We start from the raw sequence: 14249 nt of genomic DNA on the forward strand, positions 1-14249 counted from the left end.
ACTGCATCATAAGATTATAGATTATAGATTATAAAAAAATAAAATATTCTATCGCATAAATATAAGGATTTTAAAGAACAAGTTGTAAATTTTTTAGATATTTACAATTTTGTACTTGTTGCACTGATATCTATAGATTTGTCTCTATTTATAGTTACAAGTTCAATAAATATATTTTGTAAATTTATAAACACAGTGTTCTGCATTTTGTTCAATTTTTATTTTACATTTATCATTAACACTGTTGCTTGTCCATGTTAGCTTTAACTAATGTTTGGTCTAAATTTGTAGCTTCTCTCTTGATCATATTTAATAAAAGTTGTGAACTTTCCAAAATCTGTAATTGTAACAACTCTTATATAAATTCCTATAATAATAAATATACTTGTATCTATATATTATAGTTACTATTTATGGTTATCTGTGACATAACAAGTTTTTATTAAATCTAATTTTTTTTTTAAAGCATAAGGAACAATAGATATACCTTTACATATGCTGTTTCTGTATCTGTAATAGTTCTATCATATTCATTTCTGACTGCTATCTTTTTAGTTAAACTATCATTTAGGCGTGTTAATTTATAAGACAACTTTTCTATTTCTCTTTGCAAATGATTCTTTTCTTCTTCCTGAGATTCAATTTCCGCTTGTAACTCTGTACGCCTCAATTTCATCTCCTCTAAACCTACAGAAAATAAAAAATTAATAAAGTAACATATCAATATTTACATATACAAACTTATAACCTATATGTACCATTTAATATTATATTAAAATTCATTTCTACTTTATGTCCATATTTGAATATAAAGTAATAATAAAACAAACATATCGTATTAATTACATTGATTACAAATAAATAAATATAAATTTACACTTTACAAGTTCTTGATTATAAGTTTGCAAAGCAGCACCGTGTTGAGACATTTCAAACCCTCCATGCACAAATAATACAATTACAATATTTCTACAGCACTCAACAAAAAATTATTTTTCTATTAAAAAATTCACCAATAATTTATGCTTATACAATTAACATACATATACGAATCTAAACGAAGGTTTCAGTTTTTGGCGCGGAGTTTATAATACACCACTTTCAACGCATGCGCAATTGTTAATATAATTGATTATAATTTAAAAATCGTATATAATATTGTTATTAACAATTAATTTTTGAGACTGAAAAAGTTATTTAGAACTTGATAATGTCGTTCAGTAATCAAGATATAAAATATTTAAAAAAATTTTAAATGATCTTTTCAGCCATAAAATAGAAACTAAACTGAAAAATAAAATTCTTGATTAAAGACTAGATTTTTTAATCCAAATCTTTTTATATCTTTATTTCATATCCAAAATAGGCCCTCAAAATTTGGAACAGATCCGTTCAGTAGTTTTCGATTAATTATGGTCATCGATTTTGAAAATATCGTTCTGAGAAAAACATGTTTAAAGTTTCAAATTCGATTGACACGTAAAAAATTCTTTTTTAATTTACATAGAATCATTTTGAAATTTTCAGGAAATATTCTTAAAATAATACCTACAATGAATCGTACGAGTATATTCGTACCTTTTATTTTTTGTACCATTATATTTTCCATGGGAAAAATTCGAGTATTCGTACACTTGTCGATATCTTTTATAGACATTACGAAACATTTTGAAATTTCATTAGTACTATAATGACAGTCAACTATCATGATTATATTGGTAAAATTTGAAACAATTAATTCTGAAAATGTATACAAAAGTTACAAGATATTTAGTATAAGTATATATATTTTGTAGAAATCATAAAAACATTTAAACAGGCAATTATCTGCGATATTAATAAGTCTGAATATTCAGTGGGTAGGACGATCTTAAGCATTTATTAGATGTGTAAGGTGACTTATCATACTTTATATTAATTTTTTGCTAAATATAAATTTGCAGTAAATATCTTGCATCTTTTATATATATATTTTCAGAGGGTTCAAATTTCTCCAGTATAATCATAGCAGTGGCGTCTCATTGAAGTGCTAATGAAATTTCAAAATGTTTTATATAATACGCACAATATATGTATAGAAGTTTTCTATGGTAAGTGTACGAGTACTTTTGCCAGCCACTGTATACTTACTTAAAGAAAATATCAAAATCCAACAATCGAATTTTTCGAAATTTCTAACCACAGAAGACCTCTTAAAGAATTGTACTGGAAAAAACAATGCAGCTTTTCGCCTTGCCTTTTAAAGGCGTCACGAAGTGTTTTCATCTACCAAGGTGTAATAAATACACCTTTCGCTCGAGATCTTCACACTAACGTGAAAGCCTTAGAAACGTGCAGTTATATTCTACCTGTATCCATCTAAACGTAAATAAATCAGTGTTGTTGAAGCAAAATCTTGGTGTATTTTAACATTTAAATGTTTTGTTACAGTGTTTTGTTACAGAAAAGTGCACTACTGTACCAAATGGTACCGTTAATACTAATATTTCTAAAATCAAACATCCATGATGTATCAATATTATTTTATGTTTGACCAATATTTCCTGGAAAAAGACATCTCTACATAGACAAGAATTAATAATTAAACACATAATAATTATATGAAATCCGTAAATCTCGAGTTTACACCTAAAATTTGCTTTCGACAAATCTCTTCGACATGAGTGTTTCAGGTATGATGTTTATAAAGATCAATCTTGATATCTGGCCTATCTAGGTACATAATTATACAACAATTTCTATATTACTTCTCTATACATGTGTTTTCCAATCAGATACAAATTTGATTTTTGTAAATTTGCAAATTTGATTTTGATTAAGTAAATCAATAAAAATAAACATAAATTAAAAAATAATATGTATTTTGTCTTAAGTTGACACGATTTATGGCGCTTGCGCAGGTAAATCTTTCAACGTTATCCTTCGAAATTTTCATAGTGTACGAGAACATATTTTTATTGAACAATGAAATAAAAAGAAAAAATTAACATTGCTTAATGTAATAAAAAGGGCATAATAAATTATATATATTTATCTTATTTTACCTTTAATTTTGAATTTTGTCGATTTAATTAATCTCTCTCAAATTTTTACCATATAAAGAAAATTTAAGTATATTGGGCCACAAAATATAAATACATGTCCCAACAAAAATTGTAAATTAAGGAATAGAAAATATTCAAATAAAAAATGAAAATTGCATTTTAAATGATCACATTATCGATTGAAGATGCATATGACCTTGTCAAATGACATCACGTTACTAAATTAGGAGTTTACTACCGCGACAAATGTGTTGTCACATACACCATACAATTAAAAGATTCTATGATGATTACGTGTTTTGCAATTCATTTGCAATTTGCCATTCCTACTTTGTTGCCCCCACATCATTTAGAGGAAATGCAATGCACATATTCATTCATCATATCAAATACTAATTTACTTATATTTAATATATTATCCCTGACCCATGATAAATACTAATAAATAATGAAAAATGCATACATAACATAATATTATATTATTAGAGAAGTTCTTAATAGCATTTATTACTACATAATAATTTTTACAGGTAATACTAAAAATATCTAAATATAAAATCAAGATTATCTTTTGAAATTTGTGATATCACATAAAAATATCATTCACTATTTATTAAGTAAGTCATGCTCAGATCAAGAATATATAATATTTAATTCTGTTATCTAAATATTATGTAATTACTTAGAATTTATAACACATCTTTCTGCTTCTCTTCTTTTTTTTTTTTTTTTGAACAATATAATTAATTTTAATTATTATAATTTCTCATCGTTTATGTTTATTAATGACAAGTATTAAACTATCTGTCAAGTTTTTTATAGTTTTTAGATAAATTATAAAAATTTAAGTATCATAATGACAAATAATTCAAGATATCTAGGATATCACAATAATATAAATAGAGAATATTTAACAGATGGAGATGACAATCATCGTGCACCATCAGATCGTACAGTATCTGAATATATTGTGTCTACTGATCATGCTACAATGGTAATTTATAACTTTTATTTCCAATTGTAAACATATGTACTATAATTAATATGTTAATGATGATGAAAATTTGCATTGTACATAAAAATATGTATTAAATAAATAGTGTATGTATAATACAATATGTTACCTTATAATACTACTTACTACTATAATAGAACATTCAAGAGATCTATTATTTATTATATATGTACTTAAATTTGATAGATGAAATCAATGAAAAAAGACCATTCAGACAAATATGAAAAAGAAGAAGGAAGACAATCACGAAATATACACAATAGTCGTGGTTCAATATTATCTGGATCTTCAAGACATAGTCTTCATCCTCTTAGTAAAAGTATTTCACATGGTAGCATATGTGACAATGGTTCAGATATATATGTTACAAGTGCTGCATATAGGGCAACTTCAGATATAAGGTTGTAAATATAATAAAATATAATATGTTTTACATGTATATAATTGTATCATAAACTGCATTATTATTAAATCAATAGCCATGTATCACATCACAGTCTAACACCAAGTTCAAGATTAGGACATCGAGCACCCAGTCATTGTAGTTATGGTTCTGCAAAATCAGTAAAATCTCACACATCTAGAAAAGATGGTATTATCATAGAAACCATGTCGACACCTAATCCTTTTTGCCCAAATACCAAAGGAGTTTGCTGTCTTATGTTACTTCTTAATCTTGGTTTAATTCTTGTTGCATTAGGCTTTGTTATAGTGATTCAATTTTTTCAACCATTAATAGTTTGGTAAGTATATGTTTAAAAGGAGTTATATAATTTTCCTAGTTTCTCTTCAATTTTATGCAGAACAATATTATAAATCTTAATAATTTATATTACAACTTAATTTCATAAAAATATTGCATATAAAGGAATTTCTTTTTAAAGATTTCTTAAAATTAACATTTTGGAATTGTTTTAGGATTTTGGGAATAGTTTTCCTTGTTTTCGGATTCATAACATTGATAGGAAGCCTCATATACTGCGTACATGTATTTCGAAATGCTAAACATCCACATGATATCAATCCAGAGGATCTTTATTGGACACGATATTGGCAAGGACATGTAGGTTCAGCACCTGAAGTATATTACAAGGCAGAGGATAAATATCATGATGATGGATACAGTGATCGTTTGAGCAAATATTCACATAAATATTATGATCGGCAAAGATATTAAAGAAAAAAACATCTACTTCATGTAAATGTGAATATATCCAATGTGTTTATAGTAATCTATACGTAACTTACATATGAATTGATTTCAAGACATAAGAAATGTATATTACATATATACATTAATTGTACTAACATATTTAAAATTTAGTTTATGAAACTATATTTTGTATAAAATAGTAAGTATTATTTATTTTATACATATATATTATATATTTTATTTTGTAATGAGTATATTTTATTTTTATAACTTATCTTCATATGCATAATCCAACAATATTTCTCTTGCATACAATAATAAAAATAAAAAACATGTTAAGTAGCTGTATTACATCTCTAATTTATTTATAATAATTTATTTAACTCATACAATACATCTACCAACGTCTTCTATTTCCAACTGTACAGTCAAATAATTTTTCATTTAAAAATTTTCCTTGACCATCGAGAATGAAATACAATCTTCTGCCTTGAATCTTCATTGGCAATAAATATTTCATTTCCTGCCTTCCTACTGTCATTTTAACCTTATGGGTAAAAGACACATAATTAATTACTCATTATTTTAAATTAATTATTAATTTATTTTAACTATTATATCAAATATTTTTAATTAGTAGATATATTAAAAACAATATTATGTTTAGTTTGTTTAAGTGAAACTATAAAATATTTTATTAAACTACGAAAATATATACTTTAAAGTAAGATAAAAATGACTTTTGTTATTGTTATTAATAATAAATTTAAATAAAAGTACATACCTTTTCAAGAGGAACTGTAATGGTATCATATCTTTTAAATACATGATTAGCGATTATAGATACATCTTTGCCACCTTTATGTAAAACAACGTATTTTATTAATCTTCGATTAAAGAGATATAGTACTACACAGGCAGGAGGTCCTAAACATGAAAATACATGCGTGAAAATAAGTTTCTAACATATTCTGTATTATTTTAGATTTGCTTTATTTTATGTAACATATATTTATTATTTATTAGATTTCACCAATGAATATAAGCATGAAATATAATTATTTTATATTATTTATTAAATTGTACAAAGCTATTTTATAAATACTTAAAAATTAATTATATATATTGTACATTACCTATTATTGTAGAATATGCAAAGTATATGAAAGATGCTCCATTTATTTTCATGTACTCTGCCCAAGATATATCCTTGCGCCATGTTGTTATATATTTTGGATTATAAGTCGTCCATGCTATTAATGCATTACAAAAAAACCACCCATAGAAAAGTAGTTTCATTATTATAAAATCATAAGTGTCTTCATTCTTATATAATATTACATTATTTTGCACATTTGTATTTATGTTACTCAAATCGTTATATAATTCTTTCTTACATTCTCTATAAAATAATTAAATAAAACATTATTTAGGTATTTTACAAAAAAAATTAATTTTCATAAAATTGCATTTTTTGTATAAGTATAAATATAAATCATAAAAAATTGTTATATTACCTTGTATTTTTTATTCTAAATGTACGTTTGGACGAAGAGTGGAGAAATTTATAAAGCATAGGATTCCTATATTTAGTATTTCTTACCAATGATTGATAAACAAATTGTAACTTACAAAGAGAATTTGTTACATTTCTATGAGATAAAATATTCAACAGCATTGTCATATTATTTTACCTTTAATTATTTATGATCTATATCACTTTCATTTCATTTCATATTTGAATTACATTTATTTTATGAAATAAAATTAATTTAATATGTAGAACGCAGACATTAGTACGTCTTTTGGTTATGTTATCGTACATCACGTACTACCTGCTATTGCAAAGAAAACATTTCATTCATATGATTGCATGTAATTTGTAATTGTAGAAACATAAAACATCATTATCTAATTTGCTTTCTGAAATACGAAATAATATAATTTATTATTTCAATAATAAATCGTAATGGGTAAAATAAGTATAATACTGAATTTAAATATACAGAAAAGATATAATATAAAATAAAAGTTTGACTATACAATGATACAAAAAATAATATTTTAAATACTTAGTAAAAAATTTTTTTGATTATCTATCTTCAAATAAAATTATAAACATGAAAAATTATTATATATTATATAAAGTTTCATATTTTTAAAATATATAATATTCACGTACATTAGCGCATTAATCAATCTTAATCATGAATGCTAAAAATAAGAACCTTTTGGTTAAATAAATAGACTTAAAAATGATTAGAATATAGGAAATAAGAAAAATCGCTGTACCCACCGAAATAAGATCGCATAATAAGCGAAAGCCGATAAGAGATTATTATTATTATTACTATTATTGTTAATTCTTAATTTTATGTAATTTCTGTATATTAAATGATGTTTCATATTTAATAAAACACATTTTATCTTTACATATTTTAAATCACAGTTATTATTTACAGTATATCATATTAATCGACATTTCTTAAATTTACAAAATATATATCATTAATATAGCTTTTGGAAAATATTGAAAGACTTATACCACTACTGATATTAATCTTTTTCGTGTTGCACGTATGTTTTGATTAACTATCGAAATTAACCAAACGATCAATTTGACAGTTTCCCTCGATCTTTTCACATCAATGAAATTGTTGACGTTTGTTGCTAGAACGATGCCCATGTATTATCAGCTGCTTTTAATAAAATAAATAAATACAAAATGGGTGACTTCTTGGCATCTAATAATATTTGTGGGCAAAATTTATTACGATTAGTGTCTCGTGGAAATGCTATTATTGCAGAATTAATGAGATTAAAGGACTATGTGCCACCTGTATTTAGGTTATTTATATTCTATTAAATATTTTATATAAATGCTTTGTTATTAATATAAGCACGATTATTAGCCGAATTATTATATTTTAATAATTCTTAAATATTACTTATAATATATTGTATAAATTGTATTATAAATATACTATACAAGTACGTTAATTTTCTCTTACTTTACAGCTTGGACTCAAAACAAGTTGTACAGAAGTATGGATCTATTATAATTGATTTTGTATATTTTAAATCTGCTAGTACATATGAGCAAAAAATAGAAAGTGACCCAGTAAGTACATAGGAAATTATAAAATTATATAAATGAACTCAAATAGTTTTTAACATTCATTTTAAATTTATAATAAAATCTAATATTTTCTTAGATTTCTTTATCTAAAATTTCTTTAATTATTCTAACAATTATTCTCTTTAGGTACTTCAAGAAACAGATGAAGAATTACGAAGTAATTTTTCTGATATAATTTCAAGATTTTATTTAGCCTTTGAAAGCATGCACAAATATGTAACAGATCTAAATCTCTATGTAGATGAGTTAGGAGATGGAATGTATATTCATCAGTCTATAGATACTATTATGCTCAACGAAGAAGGAAGACAATTAATGGTATTTCTATAATTTATAAATATTTGTTTTGTAATTAAAGATATCCTAAATTATATTATTTCTTGATATTCATTAAGTTTAAATTAAATGATTAAATTTTTAAGTTATTTTTATTCTTCTTGTAATTATGATATTAAATTGTATTTTAACTTATATCTTAGAAATATATTAAGTATTGTCCTATATTAAATATTAAATTTTTTTTATTAGCTTTTTATTTTCATAAAATTTTATATAACATTACAAATTTTTGTTATATGGTTGTACTATTTTTATAATAGAACTTTTAATGTATTGCATTTGCCTAAAAGAAAATAATCATATCATATTTATGTTAATAGTGTGAAGCAGTATATTTATATGGTGTTATGTTGCTTTTGGTGGATTATCATTTTGAAGGATGTATAAGAGAAAGATTACTTGTTTCTTATTATCGATATAATGCTCAACGTTCATCCTCTACAAGAGTAGATGACATATGTATGTTATTACGATCAACAGGATTTTCTAAAATTTCTAATAAACGACCTGCAAATTATCCTGAAGAATATTTTAAGTAAGTTCTTACAATTTTTTCATTTTATAATGAATCTTTTATAAAAGATTGATTTTGCAGAAGAGTGCCACTAAATGATTCCTTAATTGAACATATTATTGGACGCTTGCGTTCTGATGAGATATACAATCAAAGTCTTGCTTTTCCACATCCAGAACACCGTAGTACTGCTCTCTCTAATCAAGCATCAATGTTAGTTATAATTTTATCATTTAAACCATCCATATTACATACTCATACAGCTATAATGAGGGAAACAGTAGACAGATTTTTCCCTGATAACTGGGTGATCAGTATTTATATGGGAATAGTAATAAATTTATGTGATTGGTGGTTACCATACAAAGCAGCAAGAACAGCACTTAATAATACTTTGGAATCATCAAATGTAAAAGTAATTGCACAAAACTATGGTCACAAAATGAAGGTAACTATATTTTTTATTTTTAATGGTAAAGTGTTCTCCAAATACTTGATTTTAAAATAATAATTTAAAATATTTTACTTTATTTTATTCTTGTTTTAATATTATAATATATATATATATACATATATTATTCATTATGGTAAAAATTTATTTTAGAAATTAATATGTGAAACAGAGGAAGTGCAATTAGCAGTGACTTTAGACGAGAGTGCAATAGGTTCTCTGGTAAAATTAGTAAGGGAGTGTAATGTAGTATTACATTGGATACTTTTACATACTGCAACGTCAACTATATCATTAGAAGATTCAAAACGTTCACGCATGCTTAGACAATTAGTAGTGACTGAAAGCAAATATACTACATCTGATTGTCTTCAATTGTTATTAAGTACTGCTCAAATTGAGCAAGGTGTTAAACAATTATATAAAGACGTATGATTGACATTTCTTACATTGTATGATTATATGAAAGATTTAGGAAAAGTTTCATTAACTTTCTTTTCAATTTTTAGTTGTTATTTGGTAAAGAAACTAAATGGATTAGGGATAAAGGAACATGTGTTGAACGTATAACAGATCTTGCTCAAATATTTGGCGGTAATAAATCACTTGATGGTATTGAAAGAAATCAAAATTTGCATACTTGGTTTATGGAGATAAGTAAACATATTGATTCATTGCAACAAGAGGATGGAAGAAAAATAGTGCAATTATTACAGGCATTAGAAGAAGTGCAAGGTAAATATACTTTACTTACAGATAACATATATCGTAAATAATGCAGTAGAAGAAGAATGTACAGGTTCTTCCTGGACTTCGGAAAAATTATGGAGATACTTTCAAGACGAAAGACATGTTTCCGTTTCAGACAATAATTCTGCAACTTTCATTAGTAGACTTGCTCGTGAATAAAATAGAAGAAATTATAATTAGCTTAACTCTTTATTATGATATTGATTCATAATAAAATGTTAATTTTAATTTCAATAATAATTTCAGAATTTCATCAATTGGAAAACAATTTACATATATCACAGTATTTAGCTGATACACGAGAAATATTGCATAACATGTTGCGCACAGGAAGCATAACGGAAGATACTATGATAAGTTTAAATATAGTGACAGATTGTTGTTATGCATGGAATATAATGGAATCATTTATTGATACAATGCAAGCTAGTATAAAAGAAAGTCCTCCTACTGTAATAAAATTAAAAGCACTTTTTTTGAAAGTAAGCTTCATTCATGATTTAAAAAATTAACTTTTATTTATAATAATCAACATTTCTTCTACTGTAGCTAATTTATTTTCAGATGGCTTCAGCTTTAGAAACTCCTTTATTAAGAGTAAATCAAGCACACAGTGCAGATTTATCATCAGTATCACAGTACTACAGCAGAGAACTAGAAAAATATGCAAGGCGTGTCCTGCAAATAATACCTGAAACTGTATTTGGTTTACTTGCTGAAATAGTACATCTTGAAACCAATGCCTTTAAAGAAATTCCTACTAAACTGCCAAAAGACAAATTGAAAGATTATGCACAATTAGATGATAGATTAAAGGTATGTATACATTTTTAACTTCTTTGTTTTATTTAATTCAGTCAAAATTTAGAATGAACTCATATTTTTAAGTCATCATATAATAATAACAAATTATTTTAGATGGCTAAATTAACATATGCTGTATCAGTATTTACAAAGGGGGTGTTGTCTTTAAGAAGTGTTCCATTAGGTGTATTAAGAGTTGATTCACATCGCCTTTTAGAAGATGGTATACGACAAGAACTTGTAAAAAAAGTAACTCTAGCTTTAGATAATGGTCTTATTTTTGAACCAAAATCAAAAGTAAGTCTTTATTGCAATGTGTTTATTGTGAAGATATTTTATTACAAATTGTTATTAATGACTTGTCATTCCAGATATCATTGTTACAAAAACTTCATAATTTAACAGCAATAATAGATGGCTACCGTAAATCGTTTCAGTATATTCAAGATTATATAAATATTAATAGCTTAAAAATATGGCATGAAGAAGTTTGTAAATTCACAAATATTTGATTTGTATACATTTATTTATATTAATATAAATTTATACATGACCTTTTATGATTCACAGATAACATATATCATAAATAATGCAGTAGAAGAAGAATGTACAGGTTCTTCTTGGACTTCGGGAAGATCATGGAGGTACTTTCAAGACGAAAGACATGTTTCCGTTTCAGACAATAATTCTGCAACTTTCATTGGTAGACTTGCTCGTGAATTACTTCGAATTACAGATCCTAGGTAAATATTTTTTTATATTTATATATTATAAGTAAATTTATTTTTTGTACTACTTTACTATATGTCTTCTATTATTTTGTATCGTTTACGTTTTCATATTAATTGCTTTTCTAAACTTAATATATAGATATAATATATTATAGTATTCTATATATTCTATTGTATTGTCATTAATCAATAATTTTTACATTCATATTTTTAGAACAACTGTATATATTGAACATTCTCTTGCCTGGTATGACCTCAAAACACAAACGGAAGTATTAAATTATAAAATTTTTTCAAGAACATTAGAAGCAATTGGCACACCCGGTTTAACTGGTCTTGATAAACTTATTTCCTTTTACATTATTACTGAATTAAACAGTATGATACACCATATAGAAAAAAATATTCGCAATAAAATGTGGTCATCTACAATTGATTATTTTGATGCAATATTGAATTCTGTGGATGGTCCTAAAGGTAATGTTATTGAATAATGATTGTTATTTATATATCTATAGTAATTTGTGAACATTTATTTTATCAAATATGTGTATTTAGGTAACATGTCAAAATTTCACAGTTCCATTACTGCTCAAACAAGTAAATTTTGTCCACAATTACTTGACTGTGTATTGAAAGTCGGACATTATCAACTTCTTAAGAAAAAAATAGCGTATGAATTAAACACAGCTTGCAAATTTGAAGCAAAGCATATGGAAGCGGCATTGCAAACATTAAACACGTATGTATAAATATTAAAAAAGTGTTTCCTGTTCATATTAATCTCCTTATTTCTTATATTTTTACGGCTTTCAGAGCTATATTATTTGAAATTGATAAACAAAATAGCAATGAACAAACTGAAACGGAGAAGAATGAACTACTACGCGAGCTTAGTATCAGATTAGATTGGGCTGGTATAAGCAATCCCCATAATAATATTTATATTAAATCTCCAAATATAAATAATATTGCACTTATTATGTTTTTACTTACTGTATTACAATTATCCAAATTACAATATTGTAAAAATACAGGTAATTTAAATATAAGTATATATATAAATTTTAAAAAATAATGATATATTCATATAAATAATTATAATATATAAATAAATAAATAAATAACTTTACAACACAATTGCAGGAAGTCTTTTGAGTAAAAGACCTCAAGATCCTCTTGATGCTGTAGTTTTTGTTATTGGAGTACAAACTATTTTACGTCAATGTACCTATTCTGCAATGACACGCTATGTTAAATATCTTTGTATATATGTTCTTTCTTGTGTTGCTTCAGATAGGTATACCAATTTTTTATAATATACTTAATAGAAAAAATTCGTCATTACGTATATTAAAAACATTTTGCTCCTTGCAGTACAAAAGCAGGAAGTGATGGAGAATCAGAAGGATATAATACTTTGCATATTCTAGAATTATTTACGAGGTATTCTGGTATATCACGGTCACTTATACTTAAAGAAATTCCTATGATCATTATGGATCATTTCCAAGCAAAGACTGCTAAATAAATAATATAATTTTGTGGCTAAAAAAGTAATTCGCATTACATTGAAATACGAAAAGTATAAATATCGTTTATTTTGTACATACATTTAAATATGGATCTGTATTTTGTACGTACATGTATTTTAATATATGTACGATTGTATCAGTTCTTGTTAAATGAAAAATAATAAAATTCTATTACTATTACAAAAACATGTAGTTATTTTTCTAATAAATACATTATTTATTTACAATAATCATTAAGTACTGTTATTTCCTAGACAACTGATTGTTGTGTTCAAAATCGATACCTTTTGATATTCCTGAGTGAAATTTGAGAATATTTTTTATATTATATTAAACAGGTAATAAAGTAATAGTACTCAATAAATCGTTTAACACATTCTGCTAAAAAGATACAGCTGTACTGCATAGAAAATTATACACTTTTTTCATCAAAGATATCTTTGTTTTAAATAATGGGTAATGTCTGCTTCAATATATTGCCGATTTCTTTTTTTAAATTTTTCATCGAAATGTATAAAAGCACATCGATTGCGTCAGCAGCAAATTAGAAATTTTAAATGACGCAACTTATATGTTGCTAATAGTAAAGATGTTAAATGTTACAATAAATTATATCACAAAAAATAAAATATGAAAATAAATATGCAAGATTTTTAATAACAACATCTGTCAAAATTTGACCAACTGAAGCTTTTAATTATAGTATATCTTACTCTGAAATTCAAATAAATTAAATTTTTATATTAAATTTTCATGTAACGAATACATATGTGA

At 25.0% G+C, this 14249-nt stretch overlaps 4 protein-coding genes across 13 annotated transcripts; 2 read left to right on the top strand and 2 right to left on the bottom strand.

The window, feature by feature from the left end:
• Nucleotides 1-198: 198 nt before the first annotated feature.
• On the bottom strand, nt 199-2266 carry LOC122571426 (Sjoegren syndrome nuclear autoantigen 1 homolog). 5 transcript variants are annotated; one of them, XM_043735139.1, is made up of 3 exons: nt 2131-2266; nt 488-687; nt 199-337 (listed from the first exon to the last, which is right to left on the bottom strand). In XM_043735139.1, the coding sequence occupies exons 2-3, from the start codon at nt 674-676 to the stop codon at nt 236-238; spliced, it is 291 nt and encodes a 96-aa protein (XP_043591074.1). In that variant the 5' UTR covers nt 677-687; nt 2131-2266; the 3' UTR covers nt 199-235. The 5 variants fall into 5 exon arrangements, with proteins under 5 accessions (XP_043591074.1, XP_043591076.1, XP_043591075.1 ...); XM_043735141.1 differs by lacking the exon at nt 2131-2266 and adding an exon at nt 847-1278; XM_043735140.1 differs by lacking the exon at nt 2131-2266 and adding an exon at nt 885-1276.
• Nucleotides 2212-5403, top strand: LOC122571424. Of its 5 annotated transcripts, none has more exons than XM_043735129.1 (7): nt 2212-2364; nt 2431-2672; nt 3575-3661; nt 3867-4038; nt 4246-4460; nt 4539-4802; nt 4978-5403. In XM_043735129.1, exons 4-7 carry the CDS (start codon nt 3901-3903, stop codon nt 5234-5236), a joined length of 876 nt encoding a protein of 291 aa, XP_043591064.1. In that variant the 5' UTR covers nt 2212-2364; nt 2431-2672; nt 3575-3661; nt 3867-3900; the 3' UTR covers nt 5237-5403. The 5 variants fall into 5 exon arrangements, with proteins under 5 accessions (XP_043591064.1, XP_043591066.1, XP_043591065.1 ...); XM_043735131.1 differs by having other exon boundaries at nt 2213-2364; nt 2444-2672; XM_043735133.1 differs by having other exon boundaries at nt 2315-2672; nt 3962-4038.
• A 149-nt stretch (nt 5404-5552) lies between these two features.
• On the bottom strand, nt 5553-7650 carry LOC122571425 (transmembrane protein 223). Of its 2 annotated transcripts, XM_043735135.1 has the most exons (6): nt 7509-7650; nt 7395-7426; nt 6730-7135; nt 6349-6614; nt 5997-6139; nt 5553-5759 (listed from the first exon to the last, which is right to left on the bottom strand). In XM_043735135.1, the coding sequence occupies exons 3-6, from the start codon at nt 6894-6896 to the stop codon at nt 5610-5612; spliced, it is 726 nt and encodes a 241-aa protein (XP_043591070.1). In that variant the 5' UTR covers nt 6897-7135; nt 7395-7426; nt 7509-7650; the 3' UTR covers nt 5553-5609. The 2 variants fall into 2 exon arrangements, with proteins under 2 accessions (XP_043591070.1, XP_043591069.1); XM_043735134.1 differs by lacking the exon at nt 7395-7426 and having other exon boundaries at nt 7509-7644.
• A 273-nt stretch (nt 7651-7923) lies between these two features.
• Nucleotides 7924-13655, top strand: LOC122571421 (WASH complex subunit 5). The gene is made up of 17 exons (XM_043735124.1): nt 7924-8059; nt 8231-8333; nt 8478-8669; nt 9011-9225; nt 9286-9652; nt 9809-10084; nt 10165-10390; nt 10652-10887; nt 10970-11221; nt 11324-11506; nt 11581-11697; nt 11780-11952; nt 12155-12417; nt 12499-12682; nt 12757-12977; nt 13087-13240; nt 13318-13655. Exons 1-17 carry the CDS (start codon nt 7938-7940, stop codon nt 13469-13471), a joined length of 3438 nt encoding a protein of 1145 aa, XP_043591059.1. The 5' UTR covers nt 7924-7937; the 3' UTR covers nt 13472-13655.
• Nucleotides 13656-14249: the final 594 nt, after the last annotated feature.

This window comes from Bombus pyrosoma, linkage group LG10 (assembly GCF_014825855.1).
Source record: "Bombus pyrosoma isolate SC7728 linkage group LG10, ASM1482585v1, whole genome shotgun sequence".
In the NCBI taxonomy this organism is placed as follows: Eukaryota; Metazoa; Arthropoda; class Insecta; order Hymenoptera; family Apidae; genus Bombus; species Bombus pyrosoma.

What these genes read in the sequence shown, in the direction of transcription:
- LOC122571426 (XM_043735137.1), bottom strand. Translation starts at nt 929, where the DNA reads ATGTCTCAACACGGTGCTGCTTTGCAAACTTATAATCAAGAACTTGTA. An exon ending in TAATCAAGAACTTGTAAAGT is followed by an intron (nt 688 to 877) that starts GTAAATTTATAT and finishes TATTTTCTGTAG; the next exon opens with GTTTAGAGGAGATGAAATTG. An exon ending in CAGAAACAGCATATGTAAAG is followed by an intron (nt 338 to 487) that starts GTATATCTATTG and finishes TTACAATTACAG; the next exon opens with ATTTTGGAAAGTTCACAACT.
- LOC122571424 (XM_043735129.1), top strand. Translation starts at nt 3,901, where the DNA reads ATGACAAATAATTCAAGATATCTAGGATATCACAATAATATAAATAGA. An exon ending in CTACTGATCATGCTACAATG is followed by an intron (nt 4,039 to 4,245) that starts GTAATTTATAAC and finishes TAAATTTGATAG; the next exon opens with ATGAAATCAATGAAAAAAGA. An exon ending in AGGGCAACTTCAGATATAAG is followed by an intron (nt 4,461 to 4,538) that starts GTTGTAAATATA and finishes TTAAATCAATAG; the next exon opens with CCATGTATCACATCACAGTC.
- LOC122571425 (XM_043735135.1), bottom strand. Translation starts at nt 6,896, where the DNA reads ATGACAATGCTGTTGAATATTTTATCTCATAGAAATGTAACAAATTCT. An exon ending in TTTAGAATAAAAAATACAAG is followed by an intron (nt 6,615 to 6,729) that starts GTAATATAACAA and finishes ATTATTTTATAG; the next exon opens with AGAATGTAAGAAAGAATTAT. An exon ending in TTACAGTTCCTCTTGAAAAG is followed by an intron (nt 5,760 to 5,996) that starts GTATGTACTTTT and finishes TTTACCCATAAG; the next exon opens with GTTAAAATGACAGTAGGAAG.
- LOC122571421 (XM_043735124.1), top strand. Translation starts at nt 7,938, where the DNA reads ATGGGTGACTTCTTGGCATCTAATAATATTTGTGGGCAAAATTTATTA. An exon ending in TATCCTGAAGAATATTTTAA is followed by an intron (nt 9,226 to 9,285) that starts GTAAGTTCTTAC and finishes TTGATTTTGCAG; the next exon opens with AAGAGTGCCACTAAATGATT. An exon ending in TAAAAATATGGCATGAAGAA is followed by an intron (nt 11,698 to 11,779) that starts GTTTGTAAATTC and finishes TATGATTCACAG; the next exon opens with ATAACATATATCATAAATAA.